This window comes from Ctenopharyngodon idella, chromosome 16 (genome assembly GCF_019924925.1).
Source record: "Ctenopharyngodon idella isolate HZGC_01 chromosome 16, HZGC01, whole genome shotgun sequence".
Lineage (NCBI taxonomy): Eukaryota > Metazoa > Chordata > Actinopteri > Cypriniformes > Xenocyprididae > Ctenopharyngodon > Ctenopharyngodon idella.
Window position 1 is genome coordinate 4,273,677 of NC_067235.1, and position 23,214 is coordinate 4,296,890.

The following is a 23,214-nucleotide window of genomic DNA, read 5'->3' on the forward strand; positions in this document are numbered from 1 at the left end:
TTCAAAGTTTGGTCTCTTTTTAAGCCACTTGGCAGATTATTGCTAAAAAAAAAAAAAAAAAAAAAGCTAAAGAGAAATGGAAAAAAAAAATAGTTATAGGTGTTTAAATTTATTATTATGAAAAATGCACAAAAATACTTTTTTTTTTTTAAATTTATATGAAATATATATTTTCCAAGACATGTTTTACTCTTAAACTGTGAGAAAAATCAAAGCCATAAATCTGAAGAAGCTGTGTTCCAAATTTGAGGTTGATATCTCTAAAAATTAGCTTTCAGTAAGATTTTGTTTGGGTGCAGTACCAAACATATCCACTAGATGAAATTCGCTTCCCATTCGTTTCCAATGCGGTCAATTTTGACCGCAAACAGTACAAGTTTTTTTTTTTTTTTTTTTTTTTTTTTCAGGACCATTTAACCTTTTTAAACCATGTCCATGATTGTTTTGTGTTCACATAGCAAGTGCCCATTATGTTCTCTGAATGTTTAAAATGTCCAACATAACCGAACAGCACCACAGGGTTAATGATTTATTTTATTCTTGCAGTGTGTATTGATTAGTTTTAATTGCCCTGATATCGCACGATGATGTAAAGTAGCCTACAGGGACTAACAGCATTCAACAAAAAAGTTATTTAAAACATTCAGAGATAAGAATATAATTGTCAAGTGCAAATAGGAACCATTTCCTGACCTGCTCTTCAAAATACTTTAGTTGGTCTAATAGCCTACAACATAATATTACCTGATTGGTTACCTGACTTGATGAAATTCTTTATTTGTTACGGTTGTTGGTTGTGTCCAGCAGAAAGTCCGTCCCTCCCCTCCCTCTCTCTCTCTCTCTCTCTCTCTCTCTCTCTTTATCACTTCCTCTTTCCCACATCAAGATCGATGACAGAACAGAACCCGAGCGAGACTGACAGCTCGTGCCATGCATCTTTACGGGATTTTCCCGTTGAATTTGGAAGCGCTCTCCATGAGTCATGTCTTCACACTCGCATTTCTTGTGTGTTTGGTGATAGTGGTTAGATTACTGATTATGAGAAGGAGAGGGATGCGAACTATGGAGCCGTTTCCAGGACCTCCTGCACACTGGCTCTTCGGACACGTTAAGGAGGTAAACAACTACAGATGTGAATGAATACCTGTGTCTCAGCAACTACCCAGCTAACAAAAATATGTTCTAAGATCGTTTTTCTAAGATATGAAAACTATATTTCTGAATGTTCTCTGAACGTTCAAAACGTCAAGTTTATTAAATGTTTGAAAAACTTTTTTCCCCTTGGTTATACGAACATTACATTTGATCATTTTGCAAACATTGTGAAAGTCGTGTTCTCTGAACATTCTGAAGCAAACGATTGTCCAACTAAAACATTTCAGGAAAAAAGTTCCATGAACAATGTAGCCTGTAAATAAAATAACGTTTTTTTTTTGTGCTAACGTGTTGAGAACATTATTAAGACCAGAAAACTTTGAACATTTTATTAATGTTACTGGAAGAATGTTTGCTCATAACTTTGAGAGAATCTTGTCAGAACGTTAGCCACCGTTCCCTGTTAGCTGTGTAAAGGTTAAACTTGAAGTTCAGTCATGCTTTTTTACAAGTGATTTTTATGTTGTTTTCGAACACCTGTTGAATAACTTTTAATATTAATATTTGTGAGTTTTATACTCCTAAAAATTAAAATATCATCATAATATATTTTATATCATTATATTTTAATATCTATTGGATAACTCCTGATGTACATGACATAAATGATGGTACAAGTTGTCACGTGTTTTTTGTTGCCAATTCATGAGTAGGCCTACTACAAAATGTATGAATAAAAATTCCTCTGTATTTGACCTCCTTATCTCCGAGGGCAGTAACCTCATGAGCCGTTGTCTATTCACTGCAACTCAACAATTACACACTTAAATTGTAAGGCAATAAACAGAAGAGCCTTACATTGCACTCACATTCTTCAGCAGCAATTGGAAGAATTCACGTGAAATTAATAACTTTAGAGTGTAATTTGTTTTTGAAACATGTTGATAACAGTTGCACAAACTTTTTTACATTTACAGTTTCGCCAGGATGGACACGATTTAGAAAAGATTATGAAATGGACTGAACAGTATTCATTTGCTTTTCCACTGTGGTTTGGCCCATCATTGTCCATTTTGAATATCCACCACCCAGCTTATGTGAAGACCATTCTCACCACAACAGGTGCTGATCTTTTTGATTGCTTGAATGACACATTTCAGATTCATATTATACACTAATTAATAACCAAAACAAGCATTTTAAAAATGAATTTATTTTGCTTTATTGACAGAACCCAAAGATGACTATGCATATAAGTTTTTCATCCCTTGGTTAGGTAAGATTACACAAAACTCTCTCTCTCTCTCTGCCTATATACATTAATCCGACTATTGTTTAATGGTTTATTATTGGGTGTTTCTTCAACTATGGGGATTTTTTAGAAAATAAACATCCTTAAAACACACTTTTCATACCCGCACTAGTTTATTTTGTTGACTAACAATGCCATTACTGTCCCTAAAGCCCTCCCACCTAATCCTACCTGTTAAACACTTCATTCTCACTAAATACGCACTTTATTTCCACTTTTTAAATGTTAATTTTTATTTAAAATAAACACCTCTCAGGACTGATATGCAATGAAAAAAGCCAAGAGAGAAGAATGAGCTCAAACTCGGGTCTGTTGCATCAAAAGCTAAGGCCACCCATCTTACTCTCCAAGTCACTGATCCTGTTATCAGACAGGTTTCTTTTGTAATTTTGTCTGGCTCAATCAGACACTGGTGGGCAGAGTTAGTGTAAATAGCCTCTGCCAACAAGACAGGTTATTTGCATTTGATGTAAATAGACACTCCATTTTAATTTTATAATAAAATGGCAGTCTCATTAAAAAAATATTTTTGTATTTTAACCATTTTATGTATCCTAAAATTCACAAAATTAACCCTCTGGTGTTGTTCTGTCATTTTAAACAACAAATTTTTTTTTTTTGAAATTTTAAACTCAATGACTTTTGTGGAAGTCACTATGTGACTACAAAAAAAATAAAAAAAATATTTTGGACTAGTTAAATGGTTGTTAAAAAAAAAAAAAAAAAAAAAAGTCACACTTAGACACATATACACACATAAATGAACTGGTGTGACTGTAACACAAAGCAAGTTTTTTTTAAATGCATGAAATAAAATCAATAATTTAGCCACAAAGCAGAAAAAAAATGGACAGCAAGGGAAAGGTTAGACTCTAAAACATCAAGAGTACAAAACAGACACACCAACTCAAACACAGACTTACTTAGACACACTCACAGACACACACACAACACAATATTATACACGCACAAATGAACTGGTTTGGCTGTAACAATATGGAAAAATTGAGCCAGAAGAATTTAAATAAGCGGTTGAAATCAGATTGATTATGCTCTGATAAAGCATTTCTGTTCATTTTTGTTACATTTTCATTGAATTTTGATGTTATGTGTTACAACATGTCTTTCTTTGTGTTCAGGTTTAACTAGTAAAATTAATGCAAAAACTGACACTTCAAATCAACATTTAAAAAAAAAATAATGAAAAAAAATCTAAAACCTTGACAAAAAAGTAGTCTCTGAGAATGTCTAAATATATATCCAAATCCACAACTTAAAAATAAGTATTTATGTCTAAAAACAACTAGAGAATTTATAAGCCTTTTTATATAGAGCTATATAGGAATCTAGTGGTGACACCATGGCATATGTTTTTCTTTTTTTACTCCCACCAGATGGCACTAATCAGCCTTAAAACATTTGATTTTAAAGGCAATGTCTCTATTTTAACATATAATTCTGCTTTAATTTAATAATAATAATAATAATAAAGTAATTTTAAAAAAAATAATAATAATTTAAATGGGAAAAAATATTAATTAGTGCTATGAAATTCTCTCAAAATACAAAATAAAAAAATATTATTGAAAAAAATATGTTACATTGATTTTACTGAAAATAAAAAAGTTACATATCAGGTGTTTGGTCACTTTTGTCCACGAACAACACAAGTGTGACCCCCAAATGAACAATGCCAGAGGGTTAAGTAATATTTTTTCAGCATTCAGCATATGTGACAAAATTAAAAATATTCTGTTCTGTGACTTTCACATAGATTTTTCACACATCACAAATTTTTCACACACTTTTTCATATCAAGCTCTTCACTGACACTGTTGTCACCTTGGCAATAACATAAACAGCATTTGAAATGTAGTGTAAAAACAGTTCCCATAAAAATCTACCCATGGGACATAAAAGTGACTGTAGTTAAAGAAACACCCTGTTAGTAATCACTACAGCTAACTCTTCTCTGTCTCCTCAGGCGATGGCTTGCTTGTGTCTGCTGGACAGAAATGGTTTCGGCATAGACGACTCCTCACTCCCGGTTTCCATTATGATGTTTTGAAGCCTTATGTGAAACTTATTTCTGATTCAACCAAAGTCATGCTTGTAGGTTTAAGGCATAGTTCACCTAAAAATCAAAATTGTTATTATTTACTTAACCTTTGTTGAAGTGTGAATGTTTTTTGTTAAAACTCTATATCTTATCCCAGCATAATGTACACAACTGTTAGTAAGTCATTAGTAAGATTGCCTAAGATTGACAATGCTGTCTCTGTGGCACTATCATTTCTCTGTTTGTTTGAGTATCTCCACCAGGGTTGCCAGGTTTTCACAACAAAACCCACCAAATTGCTACTCAAAACTAGCCCAATCGCGTTTCGGGGGGTAAAACCCGTTTTTTGGCGGGGTTCCCCTGGTAAAATTTGCATTCCAGGGGTTAAATATCATGTTATTTGGGGTCACTTCAACCCGCAGATATGAAAAACAACCCGCTGCAACAGTGTTAAAGTAACCTAACTTGGCAACACTGATCTCAACCAACCTGAAGCAGCAGCACTGGCACAACCAGTGATGTAACTTTGGGCCGGGACTATATGTTTTCAAACAACAGCAGACGAAAGCATTTTTCCCAGCTAACAGGGAATATTCTCAGAACTTTGGCTAACGTTCTAGCAAGGTTCTTTTAAACTTATAAACGTTCTTCCAGTAATGTTAATAGAATGTGCGTTCAAAGTTATCTGATCTTTAATAATGTTCTCAGAACGATAGCACAAAAAGATTATTTATACATTCATCTAACATTTTTTTAAATGTTACAGAGAACATTCAAAAGTAACATTCCCAGAATGTTTTTAAAATGATAAAATGGAATGTTCCCCTAATTTTCCACATAATCAAAAATGTTGGACATTTTAAACATTCAGAGAACATAATGGGAATATTAGCAAAACATTCTTAGAATATATTTTTGTTGGCTGGGTTGAGAAACCTGTTTGAAAACAGTCATTTTTTTTTGTAATTCTTTATTGTGGGGTAATGCTGGTGACATAGTATGATACACTGTAAGTTTATTTTTCTGTCTTTCAGGATAAGTGGGAAGTTTATGCTAAATCAGAAGAGTCATTTGAACTGTTTAAGCATGTAAGTCTCATGACCCTGGACAGCATCATGAAATGCGCGTTCAGCTGTAACAGCAACTGTCAGACAGACAGGTCAGTTAATAAATCTTTTACCTTGTCTGTTTGTACGTATTCATCTCCTTTTAGTAAAATCTCCCTGATCTCATTGCAGTGGAACCAACCCGTACATCCAGGCAGTGTATGACCTCTGCCACCTGGTGAACCTCAGGTTCAGAGTTTTTCCATACCACAGCAAGGCCATATTTCATCTTAGTCCACATGGATACAAATTCAGGAAGGCAACCAACATAGCACACAGTCATACAGGTGTTGTTTCTTTGACAAGCCACAGTCATGCACCTCATGAGCAGGCCCACACTCGCAGAACCCCACAGAAACACAGCGGATGTAATGTAATCTTTGTAAATGTAATCTGAAAACAATTAGATTAACTGTGATTTTGACCCTCTGAATTGCATGAGGCTCTCGAAATTTTGTAATATGGCTGTGTATAAGAAAAAAAAAAACTATGCATTTGATTTGAGCAGCCTCACCAGTCCATCAATTTGGCCGACCAATGAAAGACCGGGTAATGTTCAGGAAGCCTGGATTGACAAATCATGTCTCAGAATTCTGCAGATTTTGTGAAAGATTATATCTGGGTCTGCTCATCGGGCTGTTATTTTATTTATATTATATTTATATTATTATATTTATGTATACATCTTAGCTAACCTGAATATACACTACAGGAACCCGATATACTCATGGCGAAGTTCGTTTTTGTTCTTCACTTTGAACACTAGAGGCACACCTACCTATTATATAACTGCCATGGACCAGCGGTAGTTCAAACTTTTCTGGAAAGTTTGATTTGGCAAACTGTTTCGATCTCCCGAAATGAACACAAAACAAACTTCTTTTTGGCCTGATTTTGTCCGAAATGACCAGTTTGACTTCAATTTCACTTAAAGTATATTGGGGCCTTACCGTTCAAACAAAAGGTTTTGTTTTGCTTTTGAAAGAAATTAATACTTTTATGCTGCAAGGATGCTTTCAATTGATCAAAAATGACATTTATAATGTTACAAAAGGTTTCTATTTCAAATCCTGTTCTTTAAACTTTCTGTTTGTCAAAGAATTCTAAAAACAAGGTATCACAGTTTCCACAAAAATATGAAGCAGCAAAACTGCTTTCAACATTGATAATAATAAGAAATGAGCAGCAAATCATCATATTAGAATGATTTCTGAAGGATCATGTGACACTGAAGACTGGAGTAATGATGCTGAAAATTCAGCTTTGATCACAGGAATAAATTACATTTTAAAATACATGCAAAATTAAAAACAGCTATTTTAAATTGTAAAAAATATTTCACAATATTGCTGTTTTACTGTATTTTTGATCAAATAAATGCAGCCTTAGTGAGCATAAGAGATTTCTTTCAAAAAAAACCTCACCAACCCCAAACTTTTGAACGGTAGTGAAGGACAAGCAAAGCTATCATGTCATATCAATTTCTTAATATTTTTCAGCGGAAGTTATCAGAAAGAGGAAGGAAGTCTTGAAGATCGAGAAGGAACAGGGCATTGTTAAAAACAAACGATATTTGGACTTTCTGGATATTCTTCTGTCTGCCCGAGTATGATATTCCCAAGCACTTACACAATATTTTTACTTAATGAAAATCCTTCATAGCTAACATTTTGTTACCTATTAGATAGTGCCATTGTATTATTATTGATGTCACAGATTGTGGTTTTGTGTGTCGGTCTCAGGACGAGAATCAGCAGGGTTTGTCAGATGAGGATATCAGGGCTGAAGTGGACACATTCATGTTTGAAGGCCATGATACTACAGCTAGTGGAATATCTTGGATCTTCTACAATCTGGCATGTAATCCTGAGCACCAGGAGAAATGCAGGGAGGAGATCTTGCAAGTTTTGGATGGAAAAGACGTGATGGATTGGTACTGTCATTACTGTCATCACTCGACTCATGTGACGTTGTGTTGGACAGTTGAGAGTGTCAAGTGTAGGATCCTGGTTTGTTAATAGTGGTATGATGGGAAAGGTAGGTCTGTCACAGTAACATAGGGCTGCTCCAAAATAGCAAAAATTATATTCACAGTTATTTTGGTCAGTATTGTAATCAAAATTATGTAACACAATTAAAGCCCAGTTCACACCGCCAGTGACACAAAGCGACATGATCCCTTTCATTTTAATGGAGAGCTGGCATTTTCCAGCGACAGTAGCTGCGTCCCAACTCAGAGGCTGCATCCTTCAAAGGCCGCATTCGAAGGCCGATTGCGTGAACATGGTGAACATATTTAGACAAGTTGTGAACCATGTTTTGTTTTCAGAAAGTTGAATATAACTTTAAAAAAAGTCCAGTACAAACGTTACTGCTGCTCATCAATGACAGCTGTCACAGTTAGTAGGCAACAATAACAATCTTCCGTAAGCTAAACCATCCCCAAGCACGGATTAGGAGAGAAAACAGATGTGAAGTGCCGACATTAGGCAGAATGCAAATAATGACATCATGAATATGCTATTTAGCATTTAGCAACATTTCGGGCAGGCTTTAGCTACTTTCTTTAGAAAATAGTTGGCAACACTGACCGTCCCATTTAACAATGCTCGGTTCGACCTTCCGTGGCCTTTAAAGTCCGCGTCCTTCGAAGGATGCAGCCTCTGAATTAGGAAGCAGCTAGTGACCATTGGCCACAGGATGTAGGCGTGTCCAGTGACGCGACAAAGTTGAGATATGCTTAACTTGATGCAAATGAAGTGTGAGTTTCGGGAGCGACAACCTATAGGAGTGAAGTCAGTGAAGTGCACGTAATCCGTCACTACATCCTGTACAGGAGTGTTGGCGGCAAGATAGACGAGAAGTTAATTTTAGCCGTCAGCAACTGATGTCTCTCTGTGTATACAATGGTACTCACCATGCTCTGAACCCAGACAGACCGGGGCATGCCCTTTTGTGAGCACTAGCTGTTTTTGTTCATCTTTGACATTACGCATTATGCAATGCTGGGTTAAAAACAACCCAAGTTGGGTTGAAAATGGACAAACCCAGAGATTGGGTTGTTTTAACCCAGCGGTTGGGTTAAACGTGCTGGCCAGTTTTATTTAACCCAACTATTGTTTAAAAATGACTATATGGCGGGCTTAAAATGAACTCAAAATAGGTTGGAAATTAAAAATCAGACACATAATTACTAAAAGCAACACTAATAATTATAAGGTGAACATTTATTAATAAGCAATTTAATGTTTATTTATAAAACTTATTAATAAATGTTCATTTATTAAACATATTAATAAATGTTCATTTACAACATACTTTAGGTTCATTTTAAGCAAGCAATACAGTAATATTTAAATGGTAACACTTTACAATAAGGTTCATTAAACATTAGTTCATGTATTAACATGAACTAACCATGAGCAATACATTTGTTACTGTATTTACCAATCTTCGTTAACGTTAGTTAAAGGGTTAGTTCACCCAAAAATGAAAATAATGTCATTTATTACTCACCCTCATGCCGTTCCAGACCCGTAAGACCTTCATTCATCTTCGGAACACAGATTAAGATATTTTTGTTGAAATCCGATGGCTCAGTGAGGCCTGCATAGCCAGCAATGACATTTCCTCTCGCAAGATCCATTAATGTACTAAAAACATCATGATTCGGATCACGTGTCAAACCGCCAAACTGCTGAAATCACGTGACTTTGGTGCTCCGAACCGCTGATTCATAACGCTCCGAAGCTTCCTGAAGCCATCGCTATATAAGTCGTTATTTTTTTTTTTTTTTTTTTTTGGCGCACCAAAAATATTCTCGTCGCTTTATAATATTAATATTGAACCACTGTACTCACATGAACTGATTTACATATGGTTTTAGTACATTAATGGATCTTGAGAGAGGAAATGTCATTGCTGGCTATGGAGGCCTCACTGAGCCATCGGATTTCAACAAAAATATCTTAATTTGTGTTCTGAAGATGAACGAAGGTCTTACGGGTGTGGAATGACGTGAGGGTGAGTAATTAATGAAATTATTTTCATTTTTGGGTGAACTAACCCTTTAATGAAAATAGTTGTTCATTGTTTGTTCATGTTAGTTCACAGTGCATTAACTAATGTTAACAAGATTTTAATAATGTATTAGTAAATGTTGAAATTAATATTAACAAAGATTAATAAATGCTGTATAAGTGCAGTTCATTATTAGTTCATGGTAACTAATGTAGTTAACTAATGTTAACTAATGAACCTTATTGTAAAGTGTTACCATTTAAACAATAGATGAGTTAAATAAAACTACCCAGCAGGTTGGGCAAACATTTAATCAATTCGCTGGGTTTGTCCATTTTCAACCCAACTTGGGTTGTTTTTAACCCAGCATTTTTTAGAGTGTATGTGCTGATTTCAGTATATAAGGTTGCTATAACAACATTTTAGATACACTGGAAATTTCACAATTCCCCATACCAATTTCTATACCACAGCAGATACAAATACTACGTCAACTAATGCAAGAAAAAAAGTCCTTAAACAATTTTCAAAGACAAGTAAATAGTCACTCATACAATAAAAAACAAAGAAGAAAATTAAAAGCAATATGACAAATACAGTAGAAAAAAGATAAAAATTGAATAAACAATGCTTTAAGTTCTTCATGTAAGTCTATCTAATGGTATAGTGTTCAGCTAGCCTGCAACAGAAATTAAATAAAGTAATCAAATGTAAAAATAAAACACTATAGTCTTCACTGAATGTCCGTTTTATCTCGATTATGTTTTCATAATCATTGGAAGCCAAAACACAAATTCACTTAATTGCAAAGTCTAGTAACAAATATATCAAGATATTTTGCTGGAAATTCAATGAAAATAAATTTGTAAGCATTTTTGAAAAATCCAATGAATTAAAATACTTTACAATTGGCAGGTACTGTATCACATTTTATTTTAAGTATCAAAGCATTTTACAGCAAAAATCACTGACACAATGTGTATTTTTGTCTTTTTTTGTCTTAAACATTAACAATACAAATACCATATTAGCCGTTTTGGCTCAGCTATGCTATATTGATAGCAAACAACTCAAATCCCACTATGCATTTCCTCATTATGCCTTGCTGTCATTGGTAATGCCTTATTCACCGTCTGTTTCTCTCTTCTTCTGTTTCAGGGAAGACCTCAATAAAATTCCTTATACCACAATGTGCATTAAAGAATCTCTGCGACTTTGCCCTCCTGTGCCGGGAATATCACGAAAGTTGACTAAACCCTTGACTTTCTTTGATGGACGGACTGTACCTGAAGGTAATTCTTTGATCATCCAGTGACTGTCAAACTCCAAAACTGACAGTCTGAACAAGGCTTTTCTGGCAGTGTGCAAGTACTGTGATTTTGAATGAATAATGGCTGATATTTCAGTCTGTTCCTCACACAATTGCTATCAGAAGACTAAAGAAGACAAGTGCACAAGTCATATCCTACTTTTATGGCACTTTATAGTACTTTTTTGACCTTCTGACGCATGACAGTCACTTGGTCACCTTCTAGTTTCATTGCAAGAAAACATTTGATTCGACTTTATAGGTGTCTTTAACTATGTATTTAGGTCCAAAAACAAAGTTTGGTACAATGTACTTCTTGTATTGCAAAATAATTTTGCTGCTACTGAGGTGGGATACGTTATATAGGTGGTACAGGTAGGATTAATGATGGGTTAAGGTGAAAGGGAGGGGTCAAATGTGTAATTATAGATGCAATTACAGAAGTTTTTTATAGATGTAGTAATGTTATTACATGCAGGTATTTTTAAATGTATGTAAAAATATAAGTGTGTTGCATTAAATGATTAATTTAAATCTTAGTACAAAGTAGATAATAAGTAATTAGGGACCAGATATTTTATGAGCAAAATAAAAATGAGTGGATGACAGAGTTTACATTTTTGCTTGATTTCATTAATGGTCCAAAAACTTACGGCAAATGCAACAGACACAAAACTGCAGCATTTTATGAGAAGAACGAACAGCATAAGACAACATGGACAAATTTGCAAAGACAGTCCTTCATATAATATATTGCTTAATGTTTTCATTGTTTTGACAACCAGTAAGTATGAAGTTTGAAACAATGCCTACTGCTTTAAATCCTGTTCAACCCTTATAAACAAACACAATGACCTCTAACTCAGAGAACATCTGTTCAAACATTAACCCAGCTGCTTGTTGTTCAGTTACTTGTCATATCCAGGATGACACTGAACGAATACATAACTGCATGCCTTAAAACACTGTTTTCTCTTCCATAGGTTGTATCGTTGGAGTTAGCATTTATGGGATCCACATGAATGCCACAGTGTGGGAGAATCCATATGTATGAGTGCTTTCTTTACATCTGAAATATGCAATGCATTGCTGACTACATAACATCACGCAAATAAGTCACAACAGAATCTTGAATGAAAAAAAAAACAACAAAAAAAATTTACACAATGGGGTCCAAATGCCGGAGGCAAATTGTGAAAGTGCTCTATTTGCATTTTTATTTTTAAATAGGCCTACATTATTTCAGCATAACAACCTGATTTGTTGAAAAATGTCTTTGCTTTAATGAAAGCAGCACTGGAGCTACATGAACAAAACCTGATGATCATGTTCTCCAGCATGATTTGAGATGCATCTTGTGTGACCGTCTGTACAAAGAGTCATGGATTTAAATCACAGATGATTAAAATGTTATGTTGTCCACAGGTATTTGATCCATTGAGATTTCTGCCTGAGAACTCTGCTAAGAGGTCACCTCATGCTTTTGTGCCCTTCTCTGCTGGACCCAGGTTTGTAAACCAGCGAGTGCTGAAGAGACATGAACGGTTTAGCAAGTGGGTCATTCACTCACATTTCAGTCACACAGAATAGAGCTGTTCTTTGGCTTGGAGTTTAGAGTGTAGAATGTCTCTGACCTCAATTCAACCCTCATGAGAGCAAATAGCAATGAGGTGCTTAGTAATGCTGATTCTTCGAAAAATATAGAGTAGTTCACTCAAAAAAGAAAATTTAAGCCCAAACCTGCATACAGATTTTCCTATCCAACAAAAAAGTAAAATTTCTTCAAGGAGCTCTTTTCTGTACAGTGATAGTTCATAGTAACCAAGTTTCAAGCTTAAAAAAGTCATTATTCAGTAAAAATCTTCCCCTCTGCTGCAGCCTTTAAAAGTCATTCTCCATTCTGCATATTTAAACAACTGCAAAAAGCAATAGCGTTTTGCAGTCAGTGTTGTTCTATCCTGACAAAAATCCTTTGGAATCTGAACACAGATGCAAATGGAAGTTGGGAAGATTTTCAGTGAATAAAAAATGTCGTTATGTTCCCTACTGACAACTTATATTCCAAGAATTGGAATGTAGCACACAGCTCATGTGGATAAATGCATAGTGTTTTTGTCCTAAAAACTTGACACACATCACTATGAACTGCTGTTGCTTGGAAAAGAACTGCATGAAGAATTTTTTTTTTTTTTTTTTTGGTGAACTTTTCCTTCAAATGACCTCAGTTCAACCCTGATGAGAGCAGAGAGCAAACAACAATAAAGCAACTGATAATGCAGGTCATTTTGACAGTGATTTACTAAGTTGGCTTAGCTACTTGGGAAAAACAGTTGTATTGAATTTGCATATTTAAAAAAACAACTTGCAGATAACATAATATTAATGAAATAAAGGCCACAATAAAGGCTAAGTGGACTTAGAGAGAGTACACTATAATGACTGTTTCTTAACACACTTAAATGTACTTTTAAAAGCACACTTAAAAAATATCAAATATGTTTTTTCCTTAACGTGCATTTTAAATTAAGATTTTAATGGCGTGCTTTAAAAAAAGCATACTTATTATGACGTGTTGAATAACATACTTATGACATGTAATTCACGCACATCTATCTCTCTAGCTGACGAAAACAACCGTCATTTATACCCTTCCAGTCAAATATTGCGCTGCAAACACCAATAACACCTTTAACTTGTCAGTGTTGGCAAACGACCATGGTATAAGCGGGATAAATACATGACATATTTAAATACATGACACAAGTTTTAGAAATGACAAAGTATGTCATTAAGAAAGTATATTTTCATTGCACGTTTTTCAATTTAAAAAATCTTTCAATTTTTATCATTTTTAGTGAAATTATTTGGTAGTCAGAGGTCGGGGTGGGGGGGGCAGCGTTTTAAAGGTTTAAAGGGGGGTGTGACCAAAAAAGTTTAAGAACCACTGGCATGAAGTATATTTGTATTATTTAACTTAATTATTGTAGGTTTGCATAATATTCTGAGTTTGCATTTCAGTGTTTTTATTCATATTGAGGAATATTGAATCTGTTTCTGTGCAAGTGAAATGAGTAAATGCCTGCTCACATTAGTCTAGAACTACAATAACCATCATGTTCATACAGCGCACAAAACGCCTCTGCATTTATGATTTCTCTCAGCATGGAGACAGGAGAGCTGCCAGTCAATAAATGGGAAAACAAAGCAACTTGCTTCGCTTATTGAAAAAAAGTAACTCAGATATCTTGCTCTAATTGTTTTAAGTTTAAAAGTAATGGATTACTTTAGTTACTTGAAAAAAGTAATCTGATTACATATCTCGCATCACTTTTAATGCGTTAACCCCAACACTGGTAAGGACAGCCACAAAATTAACTCTGTCCACATCTTTTCGTTGCTAATTCTTGAGTTTGTCTTAGTTTTTTAACACCAAAAGAGGGTTTGAGCAGGCCCAAGCTGTTAGTAAATCTGGCCCTATAAGTGTCTGAAAAACATTAGGTATATTTCAAAATATTTTTTATTTACCTAATAAGTACTCATTTTAAAAGTATGTTAAAGTGTTCTTATTTTACAAGGATATGCCTACATTGGCAATCTTAGCACTGACACAAAATGTTTTTAGAATTTTATTTCCTCAATAAGTATTTTAGAAACCTAATTATTAGATAACTTATCTCAGGTTGCTCTTGGATGACTGTCCCTGCAGTTATATATTATGTGAATTAAAATGATTTCTGAACTCCTATGACTGTGATTGATTGAAGTACACTATATTGCCAAAAGTTTTGCCTTTATGTGCACATGAACTTTAATGACATCCCATTCTTAATCCGTAGGGTTTAATATGGAGTTGGCCCACCCTTTGCAGCTATAACAGCCTTAACTCTTCTGGGAATGCTTTCCACCAGGTTTAGGAGTGTGTTTATGGGAATTTTTGACCATTCTTCTAGAAGCACATTTGTGAGGTCAGGCAGTGATGTTGGTGAGAAGGCCTGGCTCACAGTCTCTGCTCTAATTCATCCCAAAGGTGTTCTGTCGGGTTAAGGTCAGGACTCTGTGCAGGCCAGTCAGGTTCCTCCACACCAAACTCACTCATCCATGTCTTTATGGACCTTGATTTGTGCACTGGTGCGCAGTCATGTTGGAACAGGAAGGGGCCATCCCCAAACTGTTCCCACAAAGTTGGGAGCATGAAATTGTCCAAAATGTCTTGGTATGCTGAAGCATCAAGAGTTCCTTTCACTGGAACTAAGGGGCCAAGCCCAACCCCTGAAAAACAACCCCACACCATAATCTCCCTCCACCAAACTTTACACTTGGCACAATGCAGTCAGGCAAGTACCGTTCTCCTGGCAACCGCCAAACCCAGACTCGTCTATTGAATTGCCAGACAGAGAAACGTGATTCGTCACTCCAGTGAACACGTCTCCACTGCTCTAGAGTCCAGTGGCGGCGTGCTTTACACCACTGCATCCGACGCTTTGCATTGCACTTGGTGATGTAAGGCTTGGATGCAGCTGCTCGGCCATGGAAACCCATTTCATGAAGCTCTCTACACACTGTTCTTGAGCTAATCTGAAGGCCACATGAAGTTTGGAGGTCTGTAGCTATTGACACTGCAGAAAGTTGGCGACTTCTGCGCACTGTGCGCCTCAGCATGCGCTGACCCCGCTCTGTGATTTTACGTGGCCTACCACTTCGTGGCTGAGTTCCTGTTGTTCCCAATTGCTTCCACTTTGTTATGATACCACTAACAGTTGATCGTGGAATATTTAGTAGTGAGGAAATTTCAGGAATGGACTTATTGCACAGGTGGCGACCTATCACGGTAACACGCTTGAATTCACTGAGCTCCTGAGAGTGACCCATTCTTTCACAAATGTTTGTAGAAGCAGTCTGCATGCCTTGGTGCTTGATTTTATACACCTGTGGCCATGGAAGTGATTGGACCACCTGAATTCAGTGATTTGGAGGGGTTTTTCAATACTTTTGGCAATATAGTGTACTTTAAAATCGCCCAGTATATTGTGCTACTATATCCAAAACAGTGTTGTCTGATTTGTAAACTGTTCTGAATTTATACATTTCAGTACTAATGCAAACATATTTGCTTCAGATAGAAAAAAGATATGGTGTTTATTAAAAGAAAGAAATTGTACAGATAAACAGCTAATAAAGCTTCTTATGTATATCTGATTACAGAAACTGCATTGGACAGAACTTTGCCATGAATGAGATGAAAGTAGCAGTGGCGCTGACTCTGAAGAAATATCGCCTCATTAAAGACCCCAAACACACCCCAAAGATGATCCCTCGAGTAGTGCTCAGATCACTCAATGGAATTCACATCAAGATCAAATTAGTAGAAAATGATTCATGAAAAGATAGTGTACATTGAGCCTGTTTGACCTGCTAGGAGGCATGTTTGCTCTGAGAAGAATGACAATGACTTAATTTAAATAATTTACTGCACAGCATTATTCAGTACATTTAGCACCTGGAAACTGGATATTTAGTGAATAAGATGATTTTTGCAGTGAAATTCCACATACTAAAGTGGTCCAACTGCTTAGTGAATTCACTCCTTACACCCCATTCACACTGTCAGCAGTTTTGTCTCTAAATGTGGTCAGTTGCTGTGTACCGGTTGGTCGCTGTCACTCACGTCACCCAAAGTCACCAGCTCTCGTTGAATATTCACTGACAGTGCACATGGGGCCTCCTGAGGTCTGTTAAATTTTACAAGCCATTTAAAAAAATCTAAGGAAATATTTTCAAGTAATATGAATTAATTTGATACTGAATTAATATTTTGCCTCAGCTACATTACTACACTCATTCTGAAATTAGAGCTCTCTAATATGAAATAAATGGCCTGCAGGTAAAATCTTGTGATTTGTAATTAGTGAAAAAGATGATGTTTTAAAATGTTTATTAATTAGCTTGTTTTAGGTGTTTGTTTTGTTTTGAAAAGTGTATTGCCTTTTTGATATATGATGCATGAAAACTATTTTAGTGGTTATTGTGAATAGTTTCCTTTCATCAGCATTACATGTTTTAAATAAAAATTCGGTTTTGCATCATTTGAAATAAACAGTGTGGTGACTCTTAGAGGCCAATAGTTCACCCAAAAATAAAAATGATTTCATTTACTCACCCTTGTGTTGTTCCAAAGCTGTAAAGAAGATATTTAAGTGTTTTGCAGTTTTAGAATAGTCAATAAACACCCTCTGCTGGGCCCTTCAGGCATCAACAGCCTAAGAGTCCTTTAAAAGGATTGTTACTGAAGGATTACAAGCACTTATTGTCCATGTATTTGAAATGAAAACTGTATGAAATATTAAGTGTGGGTGGCATAAGTGTATGCCACAATAAAATCCCTAGACGAATGTATACAGTACAAGCAAACTTTATATATAGTATTTTAGCTAGTGAAAGGATGAAGTTAACAAATAAATTATATAATGGCCCTTTAAAGGATTAGTTCACTTTCAAATGGAAATTAGCCCAAGCTTTACTCACCCTCAAGCCATCCTAGGTGTATATTACTTTCTTTTTTCTGATGAACACAATCAGAGTTATATTAATAAATATCCTGACGCATCCGAGCTTTATAATGGCAGTGAACAGGGGTCACGAGTATGAGCTGAAGAAAGTGTCTCCATCCACATCCATCCATCATAAACGTGTACTCCACACGGCTTCGGGGGGTTAATAAAGGCCTTCTGAAGTGAAGCGATGCATTTGTGTAAAAAAAAATATCCATATTTAACAAGTTATAAAGTAAAATATTTTAATTCTCAGTGTCATAATCCACAGGTGTTGTGGGAAGTTACAAAATGTTTTTTAAGGGGTAAGTGCATTTCATACTCTTCCAAAGTTAAGGCCTCTAGGAATAAACAGTTTGAGGAACTGGAAAACAAAATCCATGATCTAGAATTCCAATTGGCCCATGCTTTTTCTGACAAGCTTAATCAGGAGCTCTCTTTATTGAAAGTAGAATATACTTCTCTATCTATATTTAAAGCTGAAGTTATCATTCACAGAACTAAGCAAAAATACTATTTTAATGTAGATAGGTCTAGTAGATTGCTTGCATTGAAACTCAAAGAGTGTGAATCTAAAGCCAGCATTGACGTAATCAAAACTAGCTCTGGTGAAATTACTACAGACCCTAAAGTTGTTAATGATGAGTTTAAATTATTTTATTCTATGTTGTATTCGTCTGAGGTTTCCCTTGACAGAGGAAAATGTTGTGATTTTCTCAGTGGTTTGAATCTTCCCACTTTACCAATTTCTGCTCAAGAATCCCTAGATGCACCCCTAACACTGGAGGAACTCCACAGCGCAGCTAAAATGTTACAGAAAGGTAAATCACCTGGCCCTGATGGAATTCCTCCGGAACTCTACCTAACTATCTGGGACATTGTTGGTCCCTTAATTCTAAAGTCCATGGTTTATGCCATTGATCATGGCACACTTCACAGAGACCAAAATGTAGCCCTCATTACTCTGTTGCTTAAAAAGGATAAAGACCCATTAAGTTGCTCTAGTTATCGCCCAATTTCTTTGATTTCAGCCGACGTGAAGATCCTAGCTAAAGCATTGGTTTTACGATTGGAACCATACATTGACAATCTGATCCATTATGACCAGACCGGCTTTCTGAAGGGCCGCCTAGCGTCGGATAATATGCGTCGACTGTTACACATTATCGACCATGCTCGCACTAGCAATGTTACTTCTGCCATTTTCTCTTTGGATGCTCTCAAAGCGTTTGACAGACTTGAATGGGACTATTTATGGGCTGTTCTGGAGCGATTTGGATTCGGCCCTAAATTCTTAAATATTATACAACTGTTATATAAATGTCCTACTGCCTCTGTAATGACAGGTTCCTGTCAATCACAACCTTTTCCACTCCAAAGGAGTTGCCGGCAAGGTTGTCCCTTATCACCACTTTTATTTGCACTCTCACTAGAGCCTCTTGCACAGGCACTTAGACAAAGCCAAACAATTTCACCTATAACTATTAATAACTCCCATCATCACATCTCATTGTATGCTGATGATATTATGCTTTATCTTTCAGATTTAAGTAATTCCCTGCCAGAGGTTTTGCGTTTATTCAATACCTTCAGCACTATGTCTGGATATAAAATAAATTGGGATAAGTCATTCTTAATGGCACTTAATAGTATTACTAAAGCAATTTCTCTTCCGAATGGTCTTACCTTTGCTAATTCGTGTACTTATCTTGATATCAAATTGTTGATTCTTTGTCTAGGACTGCTCAGATAAATTTTTATGAAATCGGTCAGAAACTTAAGAGGGATATACAAAGGTGGGATAACTTAAAAATGTCAATGCAAGCTAGAATTAGTATGGTTAAAATGAATATCTTACCTAGAGTAAACTTTTTATTTTCCATGCTCCCGTGTTTTCCTCCCCCTAAATTCATCAAAGAAATGAATTCATTAATCTCCAAATTTATCTGGGGCGGTAAGCGTCCTAGAGTCAGTTTTTCAGTATTGCAGCGTGCAAAATCGCACGGCGGTCTTGCTCTTCCTAACTTAATGTTTTACCACCTTGCTTTCCAAATTAGGGTCATGCGTGTCTGGGTGGACATTCACTCCAAAGTACCTTGGAGGAGTATTGAATCTGACTGTGTTCTCCCTCATAGGCTTCAAGATCTGCCTTTTACTGGTATAGGCTCAAGAAGTCTTCATCAGAAATTTGGAAACATTATTTCAACTACTTTAAAAGCCTGGTTTAATGCAGAAAAGATTACAGGTCATTTAAAAAAAAATTCACGTCAGTCTCCTCTCTGGAACAATACCCGCCTGTTATCTGGTGGTCAACCTTTCAGTTACCCTCCCTGGTCCTTAAAAGGGGTATTCACATTTGGTGATATATTCAATGGCAGCGGACTGCGCACATTTCAGGATATTCAAACAGACTACTCCTTGCCAGGCACCTCCTTTTTTATGTATTTGAAGTTAAGGTCTGCAATGAAAGCGTATGGTGTGCCTTAGAAATCTATCTTAGATGATCACCCATTGTTAAAGTGGATAAAACACACTGGAAACTTTCAGGGCACAGTGTCCTTGATCTACAAGCAACTACTTGAATGTTCATATAAACCTTTGAAGATACTAGCTGTATGGGAGAGAGAACTCTCCTGGTTGGGTTACAGTCCTGATTGGAATAGAGTCTGGTTAAATCTCTGCCTCACCTCCAAAAACCCCTCGCACATTCTTATTCATTTCGAAACTGTACACAAAATGTATTGTACCCCATATAAGCGATACTTGATGAAACTCTCATCCAATCCTAATTGTAGTCTGTGTAATAACAACTCTAAAGGTACTTTTTTGCATGTGTTTTGGGATTGTTTGGTCATATCCAATTTCTGGAAACATGTAGTTCAGGTGCTAAAAAACATCACAAAGTTGCAGTTTGATCTTGATCCCTGTCTTATGTTGTTAAATGATGATTCTTCTTATAAGTTTACATTAGTTCAGAGAAGACTGTTAATGTCTGGCTTCACTGCTGCTAAAAAAACAATTTTACAGCAATGGTTTACACCTGACATGGACCTTAAAAGATTCTGGCTGTTTTCTTTTCATAATATTGTTTGCTTAGAATGCAGCACTGCAAGGATTAATGGGGCTAGAATACATACTGTTACCTATTGGAGTAAGACAGCCCAAGCCTTAAAAGAATTGTTTTAAACTAAAGATGCACTATTCTATGTTATAATTTGCTGCCATGGTTTATTTGCATGTTCGTTTTACATTACCCTAAAGTATTGTTTACTGTATTTATATCTTTTTATTTTATCAGTATTTTTGCTGCTATTCTAGCTTTGGTTTTTTTTTATTTTTTTTTATTTGTTTTTTTTGTTATTATTTCAAATAAAAAATTATAATCACAAAAAAAAAGTTATAAAGTAAAATATCTAGCTTCCGCTAGACCGTCCTTGAATTATTTGCCCGCCCTGACATGACCAAAAAGGTCACCCCTGAACTTCCTGTCTGTCTGGACATGACCACGGAGGTTGCCCCTGATCTTCCTGCCAGCCTTGTTATGGCCCCTCAGCTGTGGTGGTCTTCTGCTTCACCCTGGAGATCTCCAGCCTTGTCTACTCAGCTGTGGTGGTCTTTTGCTCCGCCGCGGAGATCGTCAGCCCAGTCTGCACTGCTGTGGTGGTCTTCAGCTCCGCCCTGGGGATTTACAGGCCCATCTACTCTGCTGAGTAGGCCTTCTCCAGAAAATATGAACATATCACACCAGTCCTCAGGTCCTTGCACTGGCTTCCAGTTGCATTTGGAATTGATTTTAAAGTACTGTTACTTGTTTATAAATCACTCAATGGCCTTGGACCTCAATACATTGCAGATATGCTCATAGAATATAAACCTAACAGATCACTCAGATCATCAGGATCAATTCACTTAGAAATACCAAGGGTTCACTCAAAGCAAGAGAGTCTGCTTTTAGCTGTTACACCAGCCGCAGCTGGAACCAGCTTCCAGAAGAGATCAGATGTGCTCCAACAGTAGCCACATTCAAATCCAGACTCAAAACATATATTTTTAGCTATGCATTTACTGATTGAGCACTGTGCTATGTCCAAACTGTTTGCACTTTATTTTATACATATTATTTTTTTATTCTTTTAATTCTTTTTCTTGTTTTATTTTATTTTTAATGCATTTTATATCAATCTTTTATGTATAATCTTTTTTATTTCTGACTTTTAATGCATTTTAAATCTTGCTGTCTGGTTGAAAGAGCTGGGAGAATTAGGGAGTAAGACAGTTATCCCTCCACATGAGGAAGATCCATTTAGATCCACTCTGATGGATAGATCAGTTTAGATCCGCTCTGACGGACAACAAAGTTGAATAGAGTTATCCCTGGATGGAGCTCTGGATAGAGTTAGTCCAGGAAGATTTGTCTGTAAGGGTACTGTTTAAACGCACAGCCACCTGACAAATATAAATATTTTTACAGTTATCCCTCTGCGTGAGGAAGATCCATTTAGATCCGCTCTGACGGACAACAAAAAACTCCCTGAAACTTTCTAACTCTTCCATCCAGATAGTGGTATTCTCTGTTTTTACTGTTATTTTTATTTCTTATGCATTCCATTTTTATTCTTATGTATTTAGTTCTTCTTTATGTAAAGCACTTTGAATTACCATTGTGTATGAAATGTGCTATTCAAATAAAATTGCCTTGGCCTTGGCTTGCTCTGCTAAGGTGGTCTCCAGCACAGCCGCTCTGGACTCTTGCTCTGCGTGCCCCGCTTGGGCCTCCCACTTTGTCTGCTCCACCCTGGCCGCCTGCATTCCATGGTCCTGGCCCTCCATCACTCCTCCGTTCCTCCTCCGCTCCACCTCCCACCTGGACTTTTGTTTAGCTTTTTCTTGTAAGCGTCTGGAAGCCGCTCTTAAAGGGGGGGTATAATGCTATTTCATGTATTCTGACTTATTTACACTGTTAAAGAGTTCTCATGCTAAACATGGCCAGAGTTTCAAAACACGAGTTGGACGTATGACGGAGTATTTCTGTGCCAAAAAAATACTCTTCCAAATCCTCATAAACTTTGCAATCTTTTCTTTTTTAATGGCGTTCGGGCACGGCTTCAAATCGATTAACTGTTTTATCCAAATCCACATGCATGGACCGTTCAGTGTTCAGTATATCTGAGTCTCTCCTGAACAGTGGCCGCGCAGCCGAATTTTTATGACCATGGACGGTGCGTCATGGGCAAAGGAGTATCTTGGAAAGGCTCGGCTGCGCGGCCACTGTTCAGAGAGTCAAAGCTAGTCCACACAGTCTAGTAAACGTTTCGTGCTTGCACCGACTGAAAACACACGAGAAGCACCATGTGACAGGAGAGACTCGGACATACTGAACACTGAACGGTCCATGCATGTGGATTTGGATAAAACAGTTAATCGTCTGCATGCGCCAAACGCGTCTTTCCGCGCTCATGGGCAAAGGAGTATCTTTGAAAGGCTCCAAATTAGTGGACTGGAGCTGACTGGTCTAGGGAAAGAGACACTGCGTTATAGCTTCCTTGAATCTACTGATGCCGTATGAAATCTTGCGGGCGAGAATTCAAGTACGAGAAATAGAGGCCTCAGAAACTTAGGACTGAAGCAGAGCTCAGCTGACAAGACTCTGAGCTATGTAACACGGCAGTGTACGCAGTGTCTCGTTCCCTCCTTTCAGGGAACCGAGGTTACCTAACATAACCTCGGTTCCCTGAGAGGAGGCAACGAGACGCTCCCTTTCGAGT

At 36.5% G+C, this 23,214-nt stretch overlaps 1 protein-coding gene across 1 annotated transcript; it reads left to right on the forward strand.

The window, feature by feature from the left end:
* Window positions 1–869: 869 nt before the first annotated feature.
* Window positions 870–17,057, forward strand: LOC127497572 (cytochrome P450 4B1). The gene is made up of 12 exons (XM_051866106.1): window positions 870–1,116; window positions 2,073–2,217; window positions 2,327–2,371; window positions 4,392–4,519; window positions 5,501–5,625; window positions 5,705–5,859; window positions 7,072–7,178; window positions 7,315–7,505; window positions 10,751–10,884; window positions 11,885–11,949; window positions 12,327–12,409; window positions 16,104–17,057. Exons 1-12 carry the CDS (start codon window positions 931–933, stop codon window positions 16,279–16,281), a joined length of 1,542 nt encoding a protein of 513 aa, XP_051722066.1. The 5' UTR covers window positions 870–930; the 3' UTR covers window positions 16,282–17,057.
* Window positions 17,058–23,214: the final 6,157 nt, after the last annotated feature.

Coding starts and splice junctions, on each gene's coding strand:
- LOC127497572 (XM_051866106.1), top strand. CDS start 931: ATGCATCTTTACGGGATTTTCCCGTTGAATTTGGAAGCGCTCTCCATG. Junction 1,117..2,072: donor TCTTCGGACACGTTAAGGAG/GTAAACAACTAC, acceptor TTACATTTACAG/TTTCGCCAGGATGGACACGA. Junction 11,950..12,326: donor CAGTGTGGGAGAATCCATAT/GTATGAGTGCTT, acceptor TGTTGTCCACAG/GTATTTGATCCATTGAGATT.